At 49.7% G+C, this 27,808-nt stretch overlaps 1 protein-coding gene across 1 annotated transcript in view; it reads left to right on the forward strand.

Moving 5' to 3' along the window:
* LOC119454469 (uncharacterized) overlaps positions 1–27,510 on the forward strand; it is a 124,272-nt gene extending 96,762 nt beyond the window's left edge. Inside the window, exons 10-11 of the mRNA XM_049668515.1 lie at positions 7,306–7,471; positions 27,309–27,510. Of these exons, the coding sequence (XP_049524472.1) occupies positions 7,306–7,471; positions 27,309–27,427 (285 nt within the window). The 3' untranslated portion in view covers positions 27,428–27,510. The remainder of the gene's footprint in view (positions 1–7,305; positions 7,472–27,308) is intronic.
* Positions 27,511–27,808: the final 298 nt, after the last annotated feature.

Genomic DNA, 27,808 nt, shown 5'->3' on the forward strand with positions numbered 1-27,808 from the left:
CCTCGTTCAGGAGGTCGCTGAGCTCACTTTTTCCCACCCACTGGGCTAGGCGAGCGGCGTCTGAGAGCGCCGCGAGCGGAGGCTTGGCTAGGTGATGGTGACCTGCAACGAGCAGGAGATGACAAACGGGGCTCGTGCCATCGTTGATAAACTTTGCGATGATTCGCGAAGAAACTCTATATTTCCGCCGGCTGCTAAGCAGGTTGTGGACGAGGTGCAGGACACATCCTGCAGATGTTCCCGGCATCACCACAATGCAAACAAAGGTGCTTGTAGTTTGTGGTGCGCCGGACGTCGCTCTTCCTAGTTTTTGCTTCGGTGATGTTTGGTGAACTGCGAGGCCAGAAGCTTACGTCCATTTGTTGACCGGGGTGTACCATGATGTATGCACTTGAGGTGGTGGATGGAGTACTGCTTCAGCGTAATTCATTTCAGCACGCGGTCCCTGCTCTGGTGCCTCGTACTGTGCGGGAACAAGGACGACCTGTCGGACCTCGGCGCGCAGCATTTCCGCAATCGAAAGTTGTCCCACAGGGGCAGCGGTCGTCTGTATCTTCTGCAGTTCCTCCTTGATGACAGCCCTGATGAATTCTCGCAAGACGCCGATGTCGTTGCCGAGGGTAACGGCAGAGAGCTCTCTTGAAATCAAGGCGTCGCGGTTGCATTGCCTGAGCCGCTGTTGAAGGGCCTTTTCCATGGTAGTGGCTTCGTCATGGAACTTTGCAAGTCTCGTTGGCAGGTTTTGAATAAGACCAGCAAAGATTTCCACTTTGACGCCGTGCATAAGGTGGCGCGCTTTCTTTGTTTCAGTCATCGAAGGGTCCGCACCTCTGAAGAGCCGATTCATGTCTTTTATGTACGCTGTCACTCGCTCATTCGGGCCTTGAATTCTCACCTCCATTGCTAACTGCGCCCTCTCCTTCCTGTCCGCCCTGGCGAAGGCATTGAGGAACTACCAACGAAATTCTTCCCATGACGTCAGTGTCGCCTCGTGGTTCTCAAATCGTGTTTTTGCGGAATCTTCCAGAGTTAGGTACACGTAGCGTAGCTTACGCTCGTGGGTCCAGTCGTTGAGGTTGGCGACCCGGTCAAAATGTTCAAGCCAGTCATCGGCGTCCTCTGAAGCACTTCTGTGGGAAAGATTCGGCGTCCGAGTGTTATTGACGGCCACGTGCGATGCGGCCACGTGGTTGGTTCGTCATTCTAGTTCATTCGGGTAGCAGACCGTGCTGTGGCTGGAGTCCCTGGAGACTTCGACTGGTACGTACATGTACATGCACAGGGGTAAGCTAGGCCAAACTACTCGCCGGGCTTAGGTCTGGGGTATGCTCCGGAGATCTTAAAATCTACCGTACCCAGCACTTCCACTAGAAATGTCATCCAGCTATTACAATCTAAAATAGTTGACCAGCGACAGATTGGCCAAAAGAAAAACGTCTGCCTTTAGCAATGGCTGATCCTCGGAGGGCGCGCGCGCAACCACTAACATCGTCTTAGTAGGGGATGGTATTACAACGTGCCAACTTATTTCGCGTCAATATCATCGATGCCACTGTAACTGGCCTGTACGTGCTCACCTTATCCTTATCTCCTTTACCTGTGTTGATGAGGTTCATCTTGCTTTCGCGCCACCCAACCGGAGTATTCTTCGTTCTAATCACTTGCTTTATGACATTAGTCAGCAGTGCCTTGCTCTTTGGATCGAAGTTTTTGATTAGCTGTATTGGGATTTCATCGGATCCTGCGGCCGTGTTATTAGGGACATTTTCTGCTGCCTTTTTCAAATAAAAGCTTTCTATGCTAAATTTTGATCTCTCAAGCCTCTCTGTTGTTGCTGGATCCACTTCCACTAGAAATGTCACCCAGATAGTACAATATAAAATAGTTGACCAGTGATATATCTGAACTACGCTTTTTCTCGTGCCGAAGTTATCCCTAATAACGCCTGCGATGTACCAAAGCGCATCGTCTCCTTCGTAGATTTTACCGCCTTCATCCCTTATAGCGTTTTTCGACTTTTTAGTTGGAGCTACGAGTGGTTTATAAGGTTCCAGAATCTTTTTGGGGCGCCTTTGTCTCTTTTGTAAATGTTATGCACCCAACGTAAACTTGCGCATTTAATTTTCTCTTTCTCTTGCACGACCTTACTCGCCACCTTTTTCTTTTTTCGGCATGTGTTCCATTTAGGAGGGCCTCTTCGTGTAATCGCAACTTTTTGGCTTCTCGATGATGCCTAGATGCCTCTTTACGTTTTTCTGTAGCTGCTTGTCTTATTTTATTGTTCCACCACTTAACGGGGTTTCCTGTTTCCAATCCACAAGTTCTTTTGCCATGTCTGCCTTATTTCCAGCTGCATAACGTCTACCAGTTCCTTATATTCCCATACTGCTGTAGGAAAAGCCTCATTTACTTGTTTATGTTTTTTGGCGATCTTTGTTTTTGATATTCATTCATTTTTAAACATTTTGAGGCTATTGGTTCATGTTCCGCGTTGGCATTTCTCCCAAACTTTAATGCACAGACACACTGCTAAACGTCTATGATTGCTACAGAGGCTATTTTTTCCATTTTCGTCTATTATCATTTGGTGTTGCTGTTCGCAGACAATTTATGAGTTTAAAGCGTAGTCGATACATGACTGCCTGTTTCCTGTCCATAACACTTATTCTCCCTGTTAACGACTATGACGTTCCGTTCATCACAGAGATTCAGCACTAGAGAGCCGCTGTAATCAGTATATTCGTCTAAATCGTTCACGTGCGCGTTCATATCTCCCAATGACATCACCTGGCTCGATTTCTTGAACTAATTCTCATGCTTCTCATGCAATCAATAAACTCCTTATTTTTTTCTCTGCTATCACTACCTGTTCATGGGTAAGCTACCCCCAGTCACGTCTTTTTGCCTTGCCGTGGGCCGCTAATCCGTAAATGCTCCTTACATCTCTTTTTTACCCTTTGCCACTTGAGAACTCGCCTAATTAGTAAGCCTATGCATTCGCCTTTCCTTGACCCGTTCATTCTGTTGCACCCTTCTCATACAATATTGTCAATAACAGGCGGCTGCTCCAAATCTCGAAGAAGCGTTTCGGTCAAGGGGTACACGCTAATCACTTCATCATTCAGCTGCGTTTGAATTTCCCGCCATTTTTCGTGCTTGTGACCACCCTGCATGTTAATGTAGCAAATTTTACCTTCCCTATTCTTATCATTTGTCAGTCCTTTCCTAACTCCTGGTCGTGTAACTGCGCCCTTTACTGGTGTTTCGCTACGTTCAATACTTAATCCTGCTTCCTGATTGCCTGGGGCCTGCCTAAAAAATGTGGTTGATCCCTCTTATATAGGAATCGGTATAGAACACGAAAGTGAAACGTGTCTTCACAGAAGTAGTGTAATGTTTATTGCACATTGATATATAATGTCTATTGGTGTTTTGTGGCTAAAGCGCCCTTAGGCGTTGATGCACCCACGCTGACGCCTGGTGGCACGTCTCCTCCATCACGACTACCAACGTCGATGACCATGAGCAACCGTCGTGCATATGGAAGCTGCACTACGCTGCACACGCTAGCACAACGCGAAAGACGAAGCACGTAACTGACACACTAATACAACGCGCAAGACAAAGCACGTAACTGAATCGTCACCGAGTCAAATCAGCGCGTACAGCGCGTCGTAATTGCAGCCTCCGCGATCAACTTCAGAAACATTTTCAGAGCTAATTGCGGAGGCCACGCTCCGCTGTGCTGAGTACGGTGAACGCCACCTAGGTGGCGTTGGTAGTGCTTCTTGATGCCAGCGTCCCTTCGAATGCTGGCATCGAGGCGTCGCAGTGCTGAGACCACCGAAGCGTTCATTGTCGGTGCGCGTTAGTGTCATAATGCAGTACTTCTCTTTTCTGCTCGTAGGCGGCGGCACCGCCCTGAGCAAGAGCGCGGGTACACGGAGGAGTGTTAGATATATAAGGCGCGTCTGTGTAGCTCTCTGCAAATGCGTTTGTGGCGCAATGGGTTAAACGCTCGGCGATCTATCGTCGCGGACCGAGAGGTCGTGGGTTCGATTTCCAAATTTTGCATGTTTGTGGAACTTTTTCTTCTGGTTTCTTTCTTTGTATTATGTTCTATGACGTATTTCCGTGACGGAAATACGTCAGTGAAGTCTTGGTTGACCCCGGCATAAAACACTTTCGTGTTAAAAAGCTACAGCTCGCGCTGGGAATCGACGTCCAGCCGGTGTTGCTAAACTTTAGCTAAAATGTATCCCGTCACGCACAAAAGCGCCTTCGCGGCCTGCTCGGTGCACTTCTCGGTTGATGTCAATGACCGTAAAATTCATTACTTTAGCTAGAGTTCAAGTTTCCCTGTTTACTGCAAGAACGTCAATTTCAATTGCATACCCCCTCATTTCAACCTCTGGCGCTGTGCACTGCGCAATTTGTGCTTCCTTTGAAACATTCCGCAGGTCGGTAAACCCTTTGGCTGTTTGTTTCGTGATCCCTGCCCCTTGTCCCTGGAGTACGTCAGTCACTCCGCCCCTGATCACTACAAGGTGCCTCTCTTCCAATGTGTCCCACATGCGTTCCTTGGCTTTCGCTATCACCCCTCTAATCGGTTTTCGCGGAAGCGCGCTAACCTGGACTCGTTCGCCTGCGCATACGCTCTGTGTTATCGCCGGTTCTACTTTACGCATGTTGGAATCGCCAACAACGACAACTCGACGATTGTCCTGCTCCTCGTCACCGACAGCTGCACGTGGGGCAGTGACGCCCTCCCCTCCTGTCTTATCATAACCCTGCGCTTACTTGTCTACCGTGGCCAGTTAGTCAAAGGTAGCCCCGTCGTGACCACCACTGACGTTTCCACTACTGCTTTCCGGCGTGGTGGTTTCGATTTCCTTAGCTGTTCCCGCATCGGAGCCAGATCCGTTCGCCGTACTCGCATCGATGCGTTCATCATTGCCTTACGGAATGGTGGCCCTAAGCTTTATTTCTACGTTCGCTAGCTTTTCTACTACTTCCTTCCTGTGCCGCTGTTCGCTTTTAAGTTCCTTTTCCAGCTTTTCAACCTGCTTAGCTAATATCCTTCTCCTGCTCTAGATTGTCTATCCGCGAGCCTAACACACATCCTACAGATAAAATCTGCACCGTTCACTTCGCGTACCGACGCAAGCCGGGTTTCTTCCAACGCTTAAGAATGCTCGGACTCAGTACAGCGCACTGGTGGATTCTTGCTAGTACCAACCGTCATCTTGTACTAACAAGGCGCAGTACAAGGTAACCCTATTCTGTAACAACAGTGCAATGATTTCTTACCTACTTATATCAACGCAAAAAATACCAAGATAGTGAAAACCATTGAAAATAATTTTTAAAGGTTACTCGGCTAACCAAATACTCCTAAAAAAACGCGCGAAATATCAAATAAAACAAAGTGATCGCGTCGGCATGCTGCTCATGCTGCGCTGAGAAGGCACATACGCCTGTACGTCCGTTCCTTTCGGCTTCAATCAAGAGATTCCAACACTGCAGCGCTCCTGCCGGCAAAGCGAGGAAGCCCGACCATTATTGCAGACAACTCGTTCTACAGATGGTGCCATTGAGACGCCTGTCTATTCTTGCACCGTGGTACGAGTCATCCCGCCTGAGTATAATTCTACTGAGTCTGAGTCGGAGTGATCCCCGCTGAGTAGAATTTCGATTTCTCTGAGTCCGAGTGAGCTCTAAGCAAAAATAGAATTTGTGAGAGTCGGAGTCAGCACTGTTTATTTTGCCGACCAATGGCCAAGCACCTGAAAGCGAAGCAGCGCGGCACACTTTGAGAATAAAAATTGCACTAGACAATCAGGGACCAAATTCACAAAGTGCTGCTTGCAACTGGCCAGCCGCCTTCGCTAATGATATCTCCAACACCACGATTGGCTGACATCCGCTTCTACGAACAGTTTTAGCTTAAGAAAATTTTTGTGAATCGGGCCCCAGTTTTGTAAACTAAGCTCGCGGATCGAGCAAATGGTTTATTGGAAGTTGAAGCAAACCGAAGGTAAAATAAGGATGGTAGCCTTTTCAGCGTGAGGGTGAGGGGCCGGGCGGCGAGTACAGCTTTCTGTGCTGAGGGTGAGGACGGTCAACTTTTATAGGTGAGGACAAAGGTCAAATGCTTCAACTTGAGGCTGAGGTTGAAGTGACCACGGTGCTTGCGGCGTGAGGGTTAGGGAGCAAAATAAACATCAGGGCATTTGCCAACCTCTGTTCGTCATTCCTGCTTCGTTAACCAATTCTTTTCGTACCGTCTTCGTCAGGCCATCGTCTTCATACACTCCTCATCATGCCATTCTCATAAGGCCGTCGTCGTCGCCCTGTCGTCGTTATACCATTGGCAGCCCTTGGGAATTATCATCCCGTCTTCGTCATGTGATTGCCGTTATCGCGCCTTCGTCGTTTCGTCGACGTCATTCTGTCTTCGTCATTCCATTGTCGGCAATGCGGTGTCAGTCGTAGTCATGTTTTGATAGTCATGGGCGACCGCAGAAAGCAAGCGCTATAGCTGTGAAGGCCCATTCTGCAGACACTGCAAGACGCACATAGCCAAAGAAATGGAAGTCCGAGAATGACCACTGCAGATTAAGAAAGTTATCTTCAGTAATATGGTGTGTCGCTGTACGTTGCTTGATTTTAATCCGAATAAGGTGAACAGTCGTCGTGATATAGCTTCCACAGGATTTCTTTTCTGTTTAGTGATACTGCGTGTCAAATGTGAGGCATTTTGTGCAGTATATAAGCAAACTTTACGTATTGAAGCTGCTACTTTCTTGTCATTTGTAGTCCTGTCCAGCCTGCCTATTCTATAGTCTTCTCAACTTCCAGTGTTTTAATTATGGAATAACGTAACCGCAGACTCAGGTCGAATCCACACTGAACCTTAGTAACCATACAACAGTAGCTGCATTACTCTAATGAGGTTTGGATGCCATGTGACCATATCAAACGTTTATGCCAATTGGAATCTGCAAATATAGCCCTGCTCCTGCAATCACATTGTGTAGACTGCTGTGTCCGCAATAAAGCGCGGCTCAGCAAGCATCAAACTTCATGTGATTTGTGGAAAGATTGACATCACTTAGATGCAGTATGTTCCCAGAGAACCTGGGCTACTACGATGTCACGTGACTGGTAGTAGGAAGTCGGTGAGTGACGCAGAGTGTGCGCGCAGGTGATGTGGGCTACTACGACCACTCTCGGCGACTATTTGTGACCGAGCGGCTGAAGAGCGTCATCAAGTGTTTCGACACCAATGTGGAACCCTTCGAGGTGGAGCAATGCGTTCTCGAGCTTGAGTGGGTGGCCGAAGTAGCCGTGCTGGGTGTGGCGCACCCGATTCTCGGAGGGGCACCAGCCGCCATTGTTGTCCTGCGACCAAAATGGAAGGCGGAGGAACGCGGCCCCATTGCACAGCAGATCAAAGAACACGTGGCAGGTAGGTTAGCGCAAGCAGCGCTTATTTTCACAAAGTGAACTCCATTCGCAATGATAGCGCTGCAGAGTGCTAGTGCAAAAAGAGAGTGAACGATGTGAAACAAAATGGCTACTGCATCAAAACTAGGCCACTAACTGTTTCTTTACTGAATTCCTCACTAAAGAAACCAAGAAACTGTGTACATGTAATTTCTCATGCGTTAATATTATTAGGGTACTGCACCCACTTTCCAGAGCTATCTATCTTTCTATGTATGTTTCAATTCGTTTTCCCACCAACCTGGGTCGTTGGGTTGTCTGTGGTCGAATAGTTATCGCACTGGGCTGCTGTGATTAAGGTACATGGCTTGAAACCAACCGTCAGACAAGCTTGGGTCAGAAGTATTAAGTGAGGTGTACATACGTGCCGCTTTTCAATGAACCTCTTTGCCGCCGACATAGGTTCCTGTAGATGCGGGACTAAGTAGGCGCCACTGTTAGAAGGAACTCTTTAGCGCCTGCTTCGAGCACTGGAGGAGGAGGAGGAAAAAGAAGAAAAGAAAGGCAGGGAGGTTAACCAGACGCACGTCCAGTTTGCTAACCTACACGGGGGAAGGGGTTTAAAGGGATGAAAAGAAAGGAGAAAGAGGGAAGAAAGTACTCTCCGTATGAACACGTGCGGTTGTCGAACACTTCACAATCGGTCACTGAGGCCAGTCGACTTCATGAACTGTAACAATGCCCGTGTCGCTTTGTAAGCCTGCGACGCGTGGGGCCAGGGTCCAAGAATCTTGTCTCTGAAAACGGTCTGCTGTCTAATCGGTTTAACACACTCCGCAGAATGTCGCGATCGATCTCATAAAGAGGACAAAAACACTACACATGTTCCACCGTCTCCTCACAGTTGCAATTAGAGCACTGCACGGGCCTATTTTTGTGGCCCGGGCCCGGCCCGAGCCCGTTTTTACATTGGGCGGCCCGCCCGAGCCCGATCAAAATTTTATGGCGACACCCGGGCCCGGCCCGGGCCCGGAAATAATCTACGTTACCCGCCCGGCCCGGCCCGCCACCCCTTTACCTTAAGCCCGAGCCCGGCCCGAGCCCGGCTCGAACCCGGCCCGAGACCGAAAAATACCTGTTTTTCAGAGTTGAGAAGCCCGAGAATAACTCGCAGAAAGCCCGAGCCCGGGCCGGGCCCGCGTCAAAAAACCCGAGCCCGGCCCGGGCCCGGGTCAAAAAGCGCACGCCGTGCCCGAGCCCAGCCCGAGCCCGTGAAAAAACTGCTCTACCCGGCCCGGCCCGGCCCACGGGCCGGGCCGGGCCCGGGCTTTCGGGTAAGCCCGAGCCCGTGCAGTGCTCTAGTTGCAATAGTCACAGATTGGTGGGTCGGACATGCCCAGAAGGAATGAGTACGCTTTCGTAAAAGCCACCCCTAGCCAGAGGCGGCAATGTAACGTTGCATCATGGCAGGGGAATTTCGATGGAATCTGCCGCCTCAGTGTAAGATCCAGCCGGTGGAGACAACAGTTCGTAAAACTCGGGCTGCTCCATGAAGTTTCTTTCTCGGTTTGAGCGAGTATGCGAAGACCCCTCGCAGCTTCTGTCCTTGATAAGGGTATAGGCACTGTCAGGGTTTCCTTGTTGGCTGACCGGGCGGCATCATCATCGATGTCATTACCGACGATGCCACAGTGCCCCGGCAGCCGTTGAAAGATGATGTCATGTCCATTCATGAGGGCTTGATGGAGAACCTCTCTGGTCTCAAACACCAGTTGTTCATGTGTCTTGCTTATAATGCTGACTGCAGACTCTGAAGGGCTGCCTTGGAGTCACAAAATATTACCCACTTTCGAGGTGTTGTTTGTACGATGTAAATAACAGCAGCACGTGGGGCGACAAGTTCTGTTGCCGTAGAGGTCTTTATGTGGGACACTTTGAACATCCTTGTGACATGTAAGCCCGGGATGATAAAAGCACCTGTGGAACCATTGGCTGAGATAGATCCATCAGTGTAAACCTTCGTTCTTAGTTCACATGCATCGTTCAGTAATGATAATGTCAACTGTCGTAGAGCTACCGTGGAATGACAGATCTTCTGCGTAATTCCCGGAATTGTGAGGTTTACTTGTGGCTGTCGTAAACACCATGGGCATGACAGTAGTCTTGCTGCTGGTGTAAATCCCGATGGAAGGCAGCCTTGATGTGCCGCAACAAGTTTAGAAAACGTGGGCTGAGGTCTTTGTGCCGGCAAAGCAGCAATGTGATGACTAGGCACGCGACACAGGTGTCGAATGTGTGCTCTGAGGTTGTCAACCGTGATGTATGTTGGAACGAAGTAGTCTCTTGCAAATCATGATTGTTGCATGAGTCGAGGCGCATCGTGGAAGTCCAAGACATGTCCGCAGAGCCTGGCCTTGCAAACTTTGGAGGGTACGAATATTTGTTTTGCATGTGTTCGCCAAAACCGCGCAAGCTGTATCGTAAAAAGGCCAGAAACAGTGTTCTGTACCACTGCAGCATGGACCGCACCGACGTTCCCCAAGTTTTCCCACACAGGAACTTCATTGTATGTACAATCTAAATTAGTCTCCGCTTCAGGTAGATGCAGTGGGGGCTCCATCAAAGGTTCCTGTCGATAATCACACCTAAGAAGCGGTGAGACTTCTGTTATGTAATAGCCTGGCTAATTGAGATAAACAGGGTACGGTGTCGTGGGTTTGTGCGTAAAGGCGATGAGCGCACATTTTTCGATGGACATACTAAAGCCTTGTTTTCGGAGATACGAACAAGTTAGGGTGGCTGCCCGCTGAGTTCTTGCACGCACTTAAAGACGACTCACCGCAGAAGACCAAAGACAAATATCGTCGGCGTAGATTGACGGGTGTATTGTCTTCGGTAATAGCTCAGCAAGGCCAATCATAGCTAGGCTAAAGAGAATAGGGCTCAATACCCCGCCGTGTGGGATGCCGGCCTAGGTATATAGTTGGCAGAGGGGCCATTTTCGGTCTGCGCAAAGGACCTCCTGGTCAAATAGTCTCTGATCCATTGAAACCTACGGCCACAGATTCCAACAGCCTCCAACTCAAGGATCGCTTCATGTGTGACATTATCATACGCCCCTTTCACATCAAGAAAGAATGCGACTGATATGCGCTTGAGGCATTTTTGTTGCTGTATGTACGTTGTGAGGTCGATAACATTGTCTATTGAAGACCTGCCTTGCCCAAAGCCTGTCATTGAGTCAGGGTACATATTGTGGCGCTCAAGGTACCATTCTAGGCGTGTAAGGATAATGTTTTCTATTACTTTCCCAATGCAACTACCAGGGCAATAGGGCGATATGATGACAGGTCTAAAGGCGACTTTCCTGGTTTTAGTAGCGGTACAAGCCGACTTACTTCCATTGCTGAGGAAAAATTCTGTCATGCCATGAGCGGTTGTAGTAATTCAACAGCTCTTGCCTGGCCTCTTGTCCAAGATGGGCAAGAGCTGCGTAGGTGATGCCGTCAGGCCCTGGTGAACATGAACGTAGAGAAGCAGCCAAAGATGCATCAAGTTCTTCCATAGTAAATGGAAAGTCCATTTCTGGGACGCGAGACACAGGGACGACACTAACATCTTCGGCGTTTGTGGTGACACACACGCCAGCGATCCGCGCACAAAAATCGTTTGCCACCTCAAGTTGCGTCTGGCAGTGATGTAGGGCTAAGGCCATGAAAGGATGTCACTGTTGCGGAGACGAGCGGAGGCGACGAACTATCCTCCAGATGTATGGCAGTGGTTTACGAGGGTCCAGTGATTCACAAAAGGACTTCGAACGTTGTTCCTGCAATTTGTCCAAACGGCGCTGGATTTTCTTCTGTGTTCTTCGTGGCATTATCAGGTCACAAACTGCCTTCGTGCGCCTGTATCTCCTTTCACCTCGTCGTCGAAGTGCCGTTAGCCTCTCCAGTTCTGCGTCAAATTGGGAACGCTTCGCTGTCAACGTTAGGAGGCATGAAGCTTCTCTCATTGCTTCTGAGATGGTATCCTCCAGGCTATGGCCGAGGTCTTTTCTGCATGCATTTTCCATATGTAGCTTAAGTTTAGTCCAATCGATACGTTGTACTGCATTCGACGAGGAGGAATTGTTTAGCCCCCTGATCTTCAACTAAGGGGAATATGGTCACTTCCATGCGTTCTATGTATGAAAACCACTGTACTTAAGAGCTGAAGCATCGTGATACCAAAGTCAAATCCAGGCAGCTGCTGTACTTGAGGCCTCGCAGGTATGTAGGACTGCCATCATTCATCACACAAAGTTCGTGATCATTGGCAAATGACACCAGATTCCTGCCTCTGGAATTAATTGCCGAGCTACCCGAGAGTAAGTGATGTGCGTTGAAATCGCCCGTTATAATCCAAGAACCACTGGTATCTCACAATATGTCTCGCAGTCTAACAAATTCAAATCGTCCTGACGGCGATAAGCAGACACCAATGAGTGTGAATGACACGTGTTTCTTTCTTACACGTAGGCAGACATACTGATTGTCATCATGTGGGTGTACTGCATGGTGGGCATACGTAAAATCCGTGCGGATGTAAACGACAATTTTGCTGCGCTCCCCGCACGTCGACGATAAAAATGGTTCGTATCCTGACAGTTTGATGGGAGTAAGTACGTTTGGTTCACAAATCACGAATATGGGAATCCGATTTGTGAAAATATATTGACGGAAGGATGAAATGGGGGACCTCAAGCCTATGGCATTCCACTGTAAAATCAAAGCTTGTCTGACCTCTGTGCGAAATGACAGTATTGGACGAGCCATGGTGTCTACTCAAGGCTTGCAAGTACTGGATTTAGAGCATCCAGTACCTGTAGTGCACTTTGAGCTGACGGCGTTTTTAGCTTGCCTAGGAGCACGCGAATGGCGTTTATCATTGATCGAATCATTGCGATCACTTGTATGTCCTCTTTAGGCAGTTTATCGGCGGGAAGTTGAGCATTAGTGGTTGCCGATATGCACTGTGAATTTACGGGCGGCTGTGGTGTTGGCCACCTAGGCCAAGGTGTATCAGCCGCAGTCTCACGTTTTCCAGCATTCTGGTTCCTATGAGCATGAGGGAGTTGGAGCCGGTGGATATGCGACAAACGCGGTAGAGGCGCTGACTTTCTTTAAGGAACGTCGGCGACGATATCACCGCTTTCTGATGGTTTTGGCAGCCTCTCGGTGAGACAAATGGTCTCTCGCCATTTGTTTTAATACAGCCAGCCTCTCTTTCATGTTTGGGCAATCCTTTGACGAAGCTTCATGAGGCCCATGACAATTCGAGCATTTAAGAACAGTGGCTCTGCAATCATCCGCGGAGTGTATTTCAGGCCAAGGAGAACACACTGCTGCATTCTCGCATACGCTTCTCGCATACCCAGCTATATGTATATGAGGAATTGTAGTGGCTTCGATACGAAAGGCCGCACAGGATGTCGAAAGTGACCCACGTTTTCATATGAAGGTAGAGAGTCTCCCTTGAACACTATCTTCAAACAGTGTGTGTTGCCCAGGCGGGTAACACTCGCGATGACATCAGCTTCGTTGGCTGGTTTCACAAGAACTTCCATGCCGGAGCTGGGAATCGCGGCGTTTGCATCTTAGATGATACCGGTGACGACGTCAGAGCCCAGCGAGATGTGGGAACGGACCTTCATTCCATCCACGTCGCTGACGTTGCGCCGGGTATTCAGTGCGGCTCCATGCGTAACATCGATTGCCAGGACGTTCTTGCGTATGTTTCTTCTGATGCCGATAGTTTCGTTCAGCACCAGCGCCTCTAGCAGCACAGAAACGGTTTGCCTGTCGAGGCGTTTCATGTTCCCGTTGGGTTCAGCAGGAACGAAGAGGATGGTGTTGGTCGCAGGCCTCTGTTGTGGTCTTTCATTCAATGTGCTCGTGGACGATGAGGTCCTGGTGTTGCGTCTCTTTGCCTGACGACTCACAAGTTCGAAGTCGTCGTCGGAGGCCTCCTCGCTGCTCAGGGAGTAGATATGGGTGTCCTCGCTGTCAGAGTCGCTGTGACGGCCAGTCCGCTTTCTTGACGCGGCCACCGCTGTCGTCGCCGAATCTGGCAGACGTCCGAGGTGGTCAGCGTCCATCGCGGACGGACAAATAATCGACTTCTCGGAGGTGCACGTATAATTCCACAATAATGACAAGAGATGCTTGTCTTGTCTTGTTTCCTAAACTTTGGCGCACTGGATTTGTACCATTCTGTCGGTGCTGGTCTTCAATGAACCTCTTTGATGAAAACTTTGGTCAATGGGTATGTGCCAGTAGGTGTGTGAAGCTCTACAAAGATGAAAAGGATACCTTCAATTTATCCGATGTGAAGCGGGATCGAACCCCCGTCACGATGATTCCTTAAGGACAGCAACCCGATGCATTATCAGGCTGCACTTCAATTAGGCGGGGTATGTGCCACTCTTCATTGGACGCCGTTCACCCCGACTTCTTAGCGAGCTGTGCCTTGAATGCATTGGGTATGTGCCGCTCTTGAATGAACTTTCGTCAATCTGGGTCACGGAATATGTGTCGCTGCGTGCGCGGCAAACGAAGAAACAATTCTCAGCGTTCCCAGGCACCGACGCGCCACGCTTATCGTCTATGGGGTGCCACGCGCCTACTTCTCGCAGTGCCACTAGATGTCGGTGCGCGTCCAAAAAGAAGGTCTACGGGTCAGTGATGACAGTCGCTGTAATAAGAAACTGACAGGTTGCTGCATGACGCGTTTCTCAGCATTCGCTACCATTGGTAGTGCTATTGATATCATAGGAGTGCTGCCAACTAAAAATAAAAACGTCCGTTGATCCAGGCCTGAGAAAATCTAAAATCCGGAATAATGGCATGTAAAATCCGTTGAAAATCCACTAAATGCTAACAACAATCACAATCGTGTTCAAAACGTATTTTAGTGTGTTTACGTGAAACGCAGTAGAAAAAAAATTATCCTGACACTGACCTTCACAATTAATTGGACGAAGTTAGACAATGGGGAAAAAAAGCTTAACCTTGCACTCAGCCGCGCAACGTTTGAAACAGCGAAGCTGGGCGATCGTAGCCCAGCATTTTCCGGAAGTGCGCGCAAACTTTTCATATTATTACTCATGATGATGATAAGTCCTATTCGCGCGTCTCGGACTTACGGCGGTCACTGCGCGTTGAATAGCGCAACTTTCAACACAGACACGTTCCAGGAGACCCGCTCCATGAATGCGTCTCTCTCTCTCTCGCTCTCGCTCTCATAGCGCGCAAAACCTCTTCACCTCGCATAGCGCGAGCGTACGAACGCGCCATCTGTGGGCGAAGACGCTCAAACGCAATCATATGGTTCCCATAAATGCATGTTCTGCAAGCGTGGCTGTATAGCCAAGCAGTTACGGCGCTTGCTTTGGGACCGGTGGTACGCGGGCTCGAATCCCGCCTCGGCAAGATAGATGGATAAATAACTTTATTGAAGACCGAGGGAGGAGAGCCGACCCGGACCCCCCTGCGGGCCACTCCCACGGTGGGACAGGCAGGGAGTACCTGCCCGCGGCATCGTGGGCCCCTTGGATTGCTCGAAGCTGACGGTGACCATCCGTGCTTTTGATCACGGAATAAAACCTTTGTCTTGAGATGATTGTCGCCTTGAGTTCCTTGGGCATGTGGGAGCCGTCCCACATCATGTGTTCAAATGTACACAGACATCCATAGTCCGGGCAGTCAGGAGATATATTCATATATAGCGAAACGCTAGCTGGACCGGGGTAAACCCCTGTCTGTAGCCGTCTGAGCGTAATTTCTTGTCCCCTGGTGAGATGCGAATGGGGTGGAAGAAAGACCCTACGACCCAAGCGATAATGCGAAGTGACGTCGTGGAATGTAGCTACAATGTCCCACCACCCTCGATCAGCCGCATCCCCATCCAGGGGCTTGCCAACGGGCGGGGCGGAGCGGTCCAACGACCCAGGGCCGTGAAGCCCCGCGCAACAGGCAAGCCCTCGCGCCCGGGCGTGGGCCATTTCGTTGGAGTTGGTGATGCCGTCCATCGTGGAGCCCATATGGGCCGGGAACCAAATAATCTCGTGTGTAGTGATGGCCCTACCTCTGATAATCCTAGGGACAAGCGGTGAGAGCGTGCCAGAGGCAAAGGCTCTAACCGGCGAAATCAGAATATATATGATAACGGGTGGAGTCAAAAAGCCCTAGTGCGATGGATACTTGCTCAGCTATTGCCGGGGAAGCTGCCTCGACAAAGCATACCGACATGTACCTCGCTCAGAGACCACAACGGCCACATAACGATTCCTATCCGTGCGCGCTGCCTCCGTGGAGGTCGACTATCCCGAGTTTGATTGTACCTGCTCCAAGATTTTCTTGGCTCTAGCCCTACGCCTTGCGATGTTAAATTGAGGGCGCATATTCCTAGGAATTGGTTTAACCACGAGTACCTGTCCAACGGCAGAGCCAAGAGAGGTCATCTGCTCCTCCTGTAGTATTATAGGAATTCCGGCACGCGCCACAATCTCCCGACCCGCCAGGCTGACCGACAGGCGAGAGATCTGCGCCGTGTGTTGAGCCTCTATAATTTCATCCAGCGTGTTGTCAATTCCCAATGCTAACAGCCCCTCCATGCTAGTTTAGATTGGAAGGCCGAGCGCTCTTTTAACCGTTTTACGGATCAGTACAATCAGCTTCTCCCTTTCAGTAGCGAGTCAATTATGTATAGACGCAACATAATGAACATCGCTCATGAGACAGCCATGAAAGAGGCAAAGAAGATTGCCCTCCCTCATGCCTCCTCTCCTGTTAGAATCTCTGATAATGTGGCAAAGCGTAGCCGCAGCATGTTGCTCTAATCTACGTACAGTTTCCGTGTTTTGTTCATTCGCTGAGATGAACATACCCAATATTCGGATACAGCTAATATTGGGAATTGTATCCCCATTAGCAGTCAATAATGTGCCATCCTCCTCCTCTGGGGGGACCCAGTCCTTGGGTCGCCGTCACTTTCTGGTGGGCTTGTATATTAATAGCTCCAATTTACTACTTGAAAGCTTTAAGCACATCTGACTGATGTTCCTTTCAAATATGTTGACCGCCTCCTGCAATCTGTCCTCAAGGTGCCCTACGGCACCACCGCGGACCCAAACCGTGATATCATCCGCGTCGTGTGCACTTTCCAAGCCCTCGAATTCGTCCAGTTCTCGAGCAAGGCCAGCCATGGCAATTTTGAAAACAAGTGGGGAGACAACTGCCCCTGAGGGGCTCCACGCGAACCTAATTCGTAGCTTTCCGACTTCAGCTCCCCGAACCTAAGAGTGGCCGTTCGCTCACTGAGAAAAGCCGCAGCAAAATGATAAAACCGCGCACCCACGTTCATGTCGTTTATGGATTCCAATATGTTGGTATGACATATGTGGTCAAATGCCTTGGCCAGATCGAGAGCAAGTATAGCCCTGGCATCGGGAGTTCTATCGTCAGATGTGTGATTTAAGGAGAAGCATCGCATCCTGCGTTGAGAGATGAGGACGAAAACCCTCCATATTCGGAGTGAGGAGCGCCTCATCTTCGATAAACGCAGATAATCTGTTATTGACAACGTGCTCACAGACCTTTCCAATACAAGATGTAAGTGAGATGGGGTGGAGGCTGTCAAGACTGGGCTTTTAGCCCGACTTAAGGATGAGGACCACCTCCGCATGTCTCCATTCCTCGGGGAAAGTGCCATTGGCCCAGTGGTGGTTAAAAAGGTTGGTGAGAAAGTCAATCGAAGCGTCATCAAGGTTTCTCAGAGTCGTGGTCTGGTCACTGCGGGTGTCGACCTGCCCTTGAGATCAATTAGCGCCATTCTAACTTCAGCTGCGGTAATGTTTTCATCAAGCTTGGATTGCGTCCGCCCGCTACAAAGGAGCAGCTGCGAAGGGGAGGGGGGGGGGGGTCCACTCCTCTAAGCGGCAAGTATTTGCCTGCAAGCATGTTGCAAACTTCCTTTTTAGAGCTGTCTCTGAGAGCCGCGCTCACTATACGGTCAACCAACCTGTGCTGACTACTCTCGCTTTTTTTCGGGTCCCATCAGATGCTTAAGTAAGTTCCATTTCCCCCCAACACGCATTTGCCCATCTACCATGTTGTACGTCTCCTCCCATCGCGCTCTCTCGAGCTTCACGGAGTAAGTCTCGATCTCCCCGTTAATATCAGCGACCCTTCGCCTTAACCGCCGTTTGAGCTTTTTCTGTTTCCAGCGCTCCTTAAGGCCCTTTCGGCCTAAAAGAGGTCGGCAAGTTTGCTATCCATGCTCGCGATCTCTGGCGGCGTCTCTATGATCTTTGTGGCCCTCTTAACGTCCCTGCATAAGCTTTCTTTCCAATCCGCAAAGTTCTCCCAGCAGCCCCGTCAGTACGAATATCGCGGAAAAGATCCCAATTTATTTGAGCGTATTTCCTGCTGCCTGCAACAGTTGCCAAGAGTTGTGGGGCTCCGGGCTACCGTGCCCGCAGTCCCGACTAGCTAAGGTCTAAAAAGGAGACACGTAGCTCGTCCCCACTCCGCAGTGCACACAAAAGGGCGCCGCGGCGGGTTCGCTGACTCACCGGCAAGGCGTAAAGACGACTCCAGCCGTGGCACAAACGAATGGGGGTTTATTCCCTGTAAGGTACAAAATTAGCGTACAGGACAGGGGTTACGGTACTAGAGTGGCCGCCGCAGACTACGGGTGACCGCTCCCGGGAAGTCTGCTCCGCCACACAGGCTCTTCCAAGCCAGGCTCGCCACGCAAAAGGGGGCCGCCTTGCTCAGAGGGGCGCGGGGCCAAGCGGGTCCTCACGTCCGACAGCCAAGAGCACCGCAAGTCAGTCCCTGTCGGGCGAAAGCGCCCGCGTATATCTTGGTTGCTGAAAGAAAGAGAGAGAGATGCCGGGGAGAGGGCGAGAGGGGCCCGCTCCTCCGGCACTGTTCGTACGCGCGGCGCACGGCGTAACGTGAGCCGCGCGCGCAAGCAGCAGGCTCCGCGCCGCGCCGGCGCCAGCGGCCGCGAGGAATGTACGCTGTCCACTATGAGGCTGGAACAGGGTGTCCCCAGCGACCGCACGGGCGAATGGCCCAATGCGCGCGTGAACTGGAGAAGGGGGACCAAAGGGGTCCCCACATCCCCCCCTCCTAAAGACTCGGGCCGGCTCATAAGGGAGCCGACCGGAATCAATGGCAAAGCTGACGTCTGACCTGTTTTATTTTCTCAACCGAAAATATCAAAGTCAAGGCTCTCTCCAGTTGGGTCTGTGTCTCCGGCCAACGGCGAATGGGCACAGCTGTGATGGGGTGCCAGCGCTGTCGCCTGCTGGACAGCTGCTGCGATGGTGGCCGCGAACGCAGGGTCCGAGGCCAGAGCGCCGACGACGGAACGCAACAGGGCCTCGTTGACGTCTGGGTCCGTCTTCTTTGGCTCCTGTACGGCTGGATCCGTCCCCGGCTCTGCGGCGGCCGGCTCCGTCTTCTTCGCGTATACCTTGTGCACTTTACTGGCCTCATGGGCCCGGCACAGGCGCAGCACACCACACACCTCACAGTACGCCGCCGATGGGTCAGGCGCCATGGCTGCTCCGCCCGATGCTTCGACCATGGCTGACACCGTGCGGCGACGGAAGACGCGCGGAGTCTCTAGCTCGCTCATGCCGCTCTCCACCTTTCTTTGCTCCTTCCAGCGTTTCGCCGACACAAAGCAAATCGGCGCCTCGGAGCCGGATTGGAAGGTCCACGTAGCGACATGACGCCGTGAAGGCAACCGGGAACCTGGCTGGGGTAACGAAGGCCTTGACCGCGCCAGGGAGGATGTGGAGGCAGCAGAGGTGCCGCCTTGTACCACTGGCCCCGCCATGGCCCCACGTTGGGCGCCAGTTATGTGGGGCTTCGGGCTACCGTGCCCGCAGTCCCGACTAGCTAAGGTCTAAAAAGAAGACACGTAGCTCGTCCCCACTCCGCAGTGCACACAAAAGGGCGCCGCGGCGGGTTCGCTGACTCACCGGCAAGGCGTAAAGACGACTCCAGCCGTGGCACAAACGAATGGGGGTTTATTCCCTGTAAGGTACAAAATTAGCGTACAGGACAGGGGTTACGGTACTAGAGTGGCCGCCGCAGACTACGGGTGACCGCTCCCGGGAAGTCTGCTCCGCCACACAGGCTCTTCCAAGCCAGGCTCGCCACGCAAAAGGGGGCCGCCTTGCTCAGAGGGGCGCGGGGCCAAGCGGGTCCTCACGTCCGACAGCCAAGAGCACCGCAAGTCAGTCCCTGTCGGGCGAAAGCGCCCGCGTATATCTTGGTTGCTGAAAGAAAGAGAGAGAGATGCCGGGGAGAGGGCGAGAGGGGCCCGCTCCTCCGGCACTGTTCGTACGCGCGGCGCACGGCGTAACGTGAGCCGCGCGCGCAAGCAGCAGGCTCCGCGCCGCGCCGGCGCCAGCGGCCGCGAGGAATGTACGCTGTCCACTATGAGGCTGGAACAGGGTGTCCCCAGCGACCGCACGGGCGAATGGCCCAATGCGCGCGTGAACTGGAGAAGGGGGACCAAAGGGGTCCCCACAGAGTGTAGTTTCAATTATATAATGGTCGCTACCTAAGTTTTCATATAAATTAGTCCACTCGCAGTAATTCTGAAAATTTGTAAAAGTTAACTCAGATGTGGTGTCCCTACAAACCGAGTTGCCAATTCGCGATGGATAACGGGGATCAATCAACATAACCATGCGCAAGTCATGTATGCTCTTGTAAAGTGATTCACCCTTCCTTGTAGTTTTTAGATACCGCTACGCAGTATGCTGCGCGTTGAAATCTCCAGACACCAAAAGCGGAATGCCACCGCGGTTCCCGAGCCTCATAGCCTTTGAATTAAGTGTGTAAAAACGGTCCTGCAAACGTTTCGGGGAACTCTAAACATGTAAAATTAGTAACCCCTTGAACAGTCACCACTCGGGGAGAAGTACAATGCACTGATATTTCGATTTAAATTGGTTTTCGAGATCGTGATGTACAAGAGCCGAAGTTTGCTTTGAAACGCACACCGCTATCCCACTGTCATCATCCTGTCTGTGGCAGAAATTCTCATACCCAGACAGGGTAAGCCCCCCTAGGAGAGTCTCCTGCAGCAACAGGACATGCGGTTTGTCTTCTCTAGCTCCAATAAATTTGCACAACGCCGCCTTTTTTCTTTGAGATCCCCAGCGGTTCCACTGCCACACGCGGAGTGCCGGGTGCTGCTTATTTCGCCCCGCCATTTTCACTGCGAGATTTTCAGTTTCCGTCTGCCCCAACGTTAGGCTATGGAAAAGAAAGAAGTGGCGTCCGGCCTTCCTCATTTCGTCTAATTACTTGGACCTCATCGGCCCTAGCCTCCAATGCTGTAAGTCACTTACCGTGATCAGCACTATGATTCTTGAGCTCCCCTTGAGCTCGAAGCTGTTGGAGTACGCTGGTGATCTCAATTAGCGACTTTTACATAGTCTCTCGAAAGGATTCGAAACCATCCTTGTCCGAAACCGCTACATCACCCACCGCTTTGTGTTTACGACCTACCGGTCTTTTCGAAGTCACCATAGCAACAGGAGCCGGCGTCTTAGTTTCCTCCAAAGCTTCCCTGAGCGTTCCGATCTCCTCTTTAAGTGCCATTACTATCTTTTTTATAAGAGAATTCTCCTCCCCGATCTGTTTCAGTTCCTCACTGCCCGGCTGCCCTGTAGGACTAACCCCACTTACCTGCTCTGCTTTCAGACTACCACCCTTCTGCGCCCATGTTGCTTGCGGCGGGAGATGACCAGGCCCTGAGGTTGATCGCGACCCAGAGCCAGCCGACTCCGAGCGAGGAATAGTGCTCTGGCTCCGCCGTTGGTCTCCCGGCTCCTCGATGGGAGGAAAATCTTATCTCTCCCGGGAGGTTGTCGTTCCCGTCTTTACTCTTCAATCCGTTCTCTTCGTCGCTGTCGCACGTTCTTTTCGACGCTGTGTACAAGTTCGATCCCCCGTCGGGTGACCGTTTCCGCATAGCTTGCACTTCGCTTTACACTCGTGTCAGTATACGTGGGATTTTCCACCCCGCATCAACGACAGATTTTCTTCTCCGGCGTCGGACATATATCGGCTCGATGACCTACTTCTGCGCATACGTAGCACACATCCACCTGTCGCCTATGCAGGTATCACTTGAGAAGAACACCTCCAAACTTGATGTGATTCGGAACTTCACATCCTTCAAAGACGATGACCACGGTACCAGAGTCCTTTATGCGCTTGGCTTGCATGGCTGTCAGATTCCCCAGAATGCACTATCATAGTATTGAATTCCATCTCGGTGATTTCTCAGTCCACCTTCCGAATAACACCGTCGCAGTAGCCGTCACCTGCGGGGTAGTAGGCGTTGACGTTGTACACTTTCTCATCAACCTTGAGTTGCTTGATGCGCACGTAATTCTTCGCGTGTTTCTCCAGCGGCGTACTAACCACGACGATATTCTGTGTAACGTTGGGGCAGACGACGTCTTCCCCCGCAGCGTCGTAAGTGATCTTCGCAGCGGCCATGATTGCCTCAGCAACCTTGTAATGCCCTGCTTTTCTGATATCCAAACCATCCCGAGGTCGTACGACGATCCGTCGGTGATCTTTCGGCAAGCTAGACATGCGCGAGGACGCAATCACCCGCTTTTTCAGCGTTGAACGGCTGCGGCGGGAAGGCACGCCAAAACCGCCACCATATCCTCTAGAACATTCGTCGGGTTGGCGCCCGGCGATTCCTTGCTTTGGGTACTTGCCGCGCAGGAAATTCCAACCCGCATCATTGAATTCCTCTTCTTCGATCTCTTCGCCTTCCACTTGGACATGCATCTGCTCGGGGATAGCGGCGATCAAGCGCCCTACTCGTCACTAGGCTTAACTGCCGGCGAAGCGGCGACGCCGCTAACCTGAACGGCCTCTCCTGCGGCGTTCCGATCAGAAAACAGTCGAAAAATGGCAAATACGCACGCAAAGTCCAGAAATCAGGTATCCACGCGCCTAATGCACAAGTACAGAGCAGAACACTGGGTTGAAAACCCAGTGTTCTGCTCTGTACATCGTGCAAGATCTGTACAAGATCTGTACGTACAATCTTGATTGTACGTACGTACGATTGTACGTACGTACAATCGATCTTGTACAGATCGTACAAGATCTGTACAAGATCGAAAAGAGCGAAAAAAGACGGAGGCGGTGAGGAGACGTCCGCACTGGTCTGCGCCACCACGCGTTCAGCCTCGGCAAGAAAGTTTTAAAATTTTCTTTCTTGGTTAGCTTCTTGACACGCACCACAAATTTCGGCAAGCATTAAGCGCATAATTAACAAAAAAATTTTTAAATCGCCCCTAACTCTCATCAGCAAAGGCTTATCGATAATGGGATAAAAAATATAAATGATCAGTATTATTAGGCGCTTTTCTGTGTGACTGCACTTGCGAAACGAAACAAAAAGAAAGCACTTCCGTAAACTGCAACCAGTGGCGTAAAATCAGGTTGAACTCCCGGGCAGCGATTAAAATTGCTCAAAGTGTCCTCTGTTTTATCTTGGTATGGTCGCATGCCATCTGTGTGTATACTAATTCGCTGGCGTGACTGGTCCTAGGTTTCCTGTCAGTAATGACTCCATAGACCGTCATTGCGCCGATCTTGTGGAGAAGTTGCTCGGACAGCGTGCAAGTGAAGCCGCATGTATCTTTCCTTCGGATCCAACCCGTACAGTAAGAATAGTCCCCCCCCCCCCCTTCAGTGGACATTCTATTGTTTAACTTCGATGTAATCTTATTGAGCAGGCGGAAAACACGTTTGGCAGCACGATTACCGATAACGCGAAACTAGCTTATTTATTATTTATGTTTTTAACCGGAGTCATTTGACGAGGGAAAATCACCAACAGCGTGTCTGCGGAAATGGCGAAGACTACTGCTGCTTCGAGCAACCTATAGTGCTAGAGCTATATTTCGTAGGGCGCATAAGGACATTCTCGAAAAAAAATGCGACGCATTCATGGCGTTTGTGGAGGGGGATCATTATTCCCTCTTACTACCAAGGGCACGTGAAATATTCTGCAGGTTTGCGACACTTGAAGCACGCACTACTGTAAACAAAATGATAAGTTCTTGTACCGCCAAAAACGAATACAACATTACAGGAACACTGCGGCAAAACTCGATGCCCGCAAGCAAATAAATTTTACCGCTTGGCAGTGCAAGAAGCCGCTAAACATAGCGAAAACAAAAACACTGAATTGGCAGCACTGTTTCACAGGCCATGCGCAGGCTTAATAGCGGCGGCACTGTACATGACTGTGAGCTAGTGCTCTAGGGAAGCACGAAAGAGGCACGAAAGAAGCACGCTGCTGTACAGGCCTCGTGCATAAGTAGTTTCGACGGTAGCAATACAGTGTGTCGATATATCAAATCACGGCTAACTCAATACCATCGACGGTCATCCTGAGATGGGTTCTGCCGGATTTTTAAGTGCGAAGCACTTTAGGGGCCAGGGGCTGTCGTATAGGCGTCCGTCGCGTGTGATCGGTCGTGATCACGCTCGAAAACAAGTGCTAAAAACAGGTTTAACACAAGTGCAGAATTCACTAAAACCGGTTCAAAACACACTGTGATGATCCAGAATAATTTAAAAGATAGTAATATTCACGCATTAGGTGCATAATTAACAGAGACTGGTTAAAATGGCCTCTAACTATCATCAGCACAGGCTTTCGGTCTATGCGCGTAGGGGTTTGGCTCCATATACGCGGTGGTTTTCCACCAGTTGTGATTTACCGAAGGTGTCAAAACGTATGATAGATTTCTAAACACAAGATAAACACTGCATAAAACAACATAAATACATGGAAAACAAGGGAAACACCGGCGCATCACTGCTTCGCACTTCAGCAGGTTTCACGTTAGTGGAGCTGCATTAATGCTAGATTTGTACTACACAAGCGAAGGATGCACAACTTCTTCCTTTAAAAAGAGCTTAAAAGTTTGCCGTTCCTTGAAATAACAGCATAATTACAGTAAGCACTATACCTGCGCTATTCGCTTCAGTCATTTATTGTTATAACAGCCGTCCTAACAGAATTGTTTGATGCAGGACGTTAACCATGCGCATGCAATTTGTTGCTAGAAAATCATATCCATGCCGACACTGTTTCATGCATTTAGCTCCATAAAGTAAGATGTATTTCTCTAAGGAATTCATTACAACTTGACAAAACTGTAAAAATTCTGGGGTATTACGTACCAAAATCACGACTTCATTAACAGGCACGCCGTGGTGGAGGACTCCAGTTTAATTTCGAGCACCTGGGTTTCTTTAACGTTCACCCAAGGCAGGTACACAGCTTTTTCTGCATTTCACCCCCATCGAAATGCGGCCGCCGCGGCCGGGATTTTATCTCACGATCGCGTGCTTAGCAGTGCAACACCATTCGTACTGAGCAACCACGTCGGGCCGACAAGACTATTCGGACTCTATGGAGCCCAGCCGTGTCGTAAGCAGACAACATGTGCTTCTTTGTCTGAACGGTGCCCGCTACCTCTTTTCTGCCGACAATGCTAGCAGACGGAGAGCATCCCGTGCGCACGCTATGCAGCACGCTCGATTTATTCCTTTGAAACCTTTGGAATAAGCGGACCTTTCTATTCGCACGCCCATCTTGTGAGTCCATGCATGGGCTTCACTGCTTCGTTGTCCATTCACAGCGTAGCTGTTAGCGTCAAATTGGTCGGGACTTTTTCGCGGCACGTCCTCACGGGAAAAAACGTCCTTCGGTGATTAAAAAAAAAAAAAAAAACTTTCAGTGATTCAAGCGACAAGTGAAAACAATCTTTGTTGTGATGCATAGAACATACAACACAGAATTGGTTTGCTGTGTTTTACAACACAACAATACAACACACACAAATCAACTATGCAAACCACATCATTGATGATAAGGCGCTCCAGATAACAATGCGAATCACGTAGCGCTCCCCACGTACATTTCCCAGTGAATTTTGCTTTTGCGTGCGCTGCGGCAGCGTTGCGAAGTAGGGAGTCACGTCACTGGCCTTTCAGATATATTAAAGAAAACAGCCTAGCAACTGATTTAATTGTTGTTGCAGTACCGACATGTGTAGGCAACACATAGTTATGACTCCCGAGGAGCAGCGTGTTACGAAGAGCTGCTAAGAAAAAAGAAACGGTATTAAGGCCATCGACGGCGTGCTGCCAAAATTACCATTACTACCATTACTCTAAAGCAATTGGTCTATAATTCTTCCATTCTTTAATGCCTCCCTTCTTATGGATTAGTATAATACTGGCATTCTTCCAGCTCTCTGGTACACTTGAAGTCGTGAGGCATTGCGTATAAAATGCTGCAAGCTTTTCAAGCATATCTACTCCAACTTTGATTAAATCTAATGTTATTCCATCTTCTCTAGCAGCTTTCCCCCTGGTAATGTCTTGCAAGGCCCCTCTAACTTCATCGCTAGTTATAGAAGGGGCTTCTATATCCTGTTCACCACTACATCGAATGAAAGTAGCTTGGCGGCTCTGGGTACTGTACAAGTCAGTCGAGAATTATTTCGCTGCTTTTGCTATGTCATCAAAATTGCTAATGATATTACCTTGCTTATCTTTCAATGCACACATCTTGCCCTGTCCTATGCCAAGTTTTCTTCTGACTGATTTCATGCTCCGTCCATGTCTTACTGCTTGCTCAATCTTTTCCACGTTATAATTTCGGATATCCCTTACATTCTTCATGTTGATCTGTTTTGACCGTTCAGCAAACTCTATCGAATCTCTTGAGTTTGACACTTTCATGTTTTGTCGTTCCTTTATTAGGTCCTTTTTTACTTGCGAGAGCTGACCTACTGGTTGCCTTGGTGCCTTGCCTCCAACGTCAATTGCTGCTTCTGAGATCAGTCTTGTTACGGCTTCATTCATTACCTCTTTATCTTCCTGTTCTAAAGTGGCACATCTGTTTGCGAGCACCAGCCTCAATTGGCCTGCTTTTGATTTAGGTTGGCGTGTTTCTTGACAAATTTTGTTCTTTCTCTCTGCAAATTGAGAGAAATCCTAGCCCTCTGTAACATATGGTCACTGCACTTTACCCTACCTAGCACTTCCATATCCAGCACTATGCTGGGATCGGCATAGAGTATGAAACCCATTTTGTTCCTTCTTTCTCCACTAGCGTGTTTGCAGGTCCACTTGTTGTTGCTGCGCTTCCTGAAGAAAATATCCATCGTCCGGAGCCCATTCCTTTCCGCGAATTCTACCATCTCTCCTCTAGTGTTCCTAGAATCGATGCCGTAGTTGCCAATTGCTTGCTCACCAGCCAGCGTTTCCCCCACATTTGCATTGAAGTCGCCCATGACTACAGAATTCTGAGTTTGCACATTTCTCATTGCTAATTCAACATCTTCATAAAACTGTTCTATTTCTTCATCATCGTGACTAGAGGTTGGGGCGTAGGCATGCACTACATTCATTCTATACCTCCTATCGAGCGTTAATACGACTACCTGCTACTTGCTTAACTTACAGTGCTACAACTATGAGCTGGAGTACCAACTGAAGCGGTGCGTAGGTATAGCTGGACGAGTGCTGAATAATAAAGCCTACAATTGTTGTTGAGTCTGGTGGCACGTCGGTGCACGTTTATGATAAGTAATACTGTTATGTACATGAACTCATTTCTCCTTCTCGAGGTTGTGGTATCAGAAGTGCTTTCTCGTAAAGTACTTTGTAGATGGTAATTATTCGTTAAAGTAAAATGCTGCCTAAAATACGTGCTTATTTATTTTGCAGAGAAATTGGCTTTTTACAAGAGACTACACGGCGGGATAGCCTTCGCTGAAGAGCTGCCCAAAACCACAAGAGGCAAAGTAGTGAAGCGCCTTCTGATGACGGAGATTCGTAAAGCTTAGGAATGCTGGAAAGATTTATTGAATGCTGTTGAGAAGATGCAGACGTGTTTGTTCTGATCTACTTTACTTACAAGTCACCGCTAATGTAATATTGAAGTAGCATAACATGAATAAAACCTGATGAATGTTGATTCCATACGTGGGTACATTCAAATTACTAATTATTTTGCGGTATGCAAGAGGCACTGGCAGCCTGTCGAACCGAATATGCATCAGTGTCCCAGCAATGGTTTTCTTTACATACGTGGTGCTCACACCGTGTTTGTGGTTCATGCACAGAGTGGTTATCTTCACAGGCTTCACATGCTAACAAAATGCATGTTTTCTTTTCCCTTTGTTAGAATACCGCTTTCAATGTGTGTTAAAGCTGCATGTTCTGCA

This window comes from Dermacentor silvarum, chromosome 5 (genome assembly GCF_013339745.2).
Source record: "Dermacentor silvarum isolate Dsil-2018 chromosome 5, BIME_Dsil_1.4, whole genome shotgun sequence".
Classification (NCBI taxonomy): Eukaryota; Metazoa; Arthropoda; class Arachnida; order Ixodida; family Ixodidae; genus Dermacentor; species Dermacentor silvarum.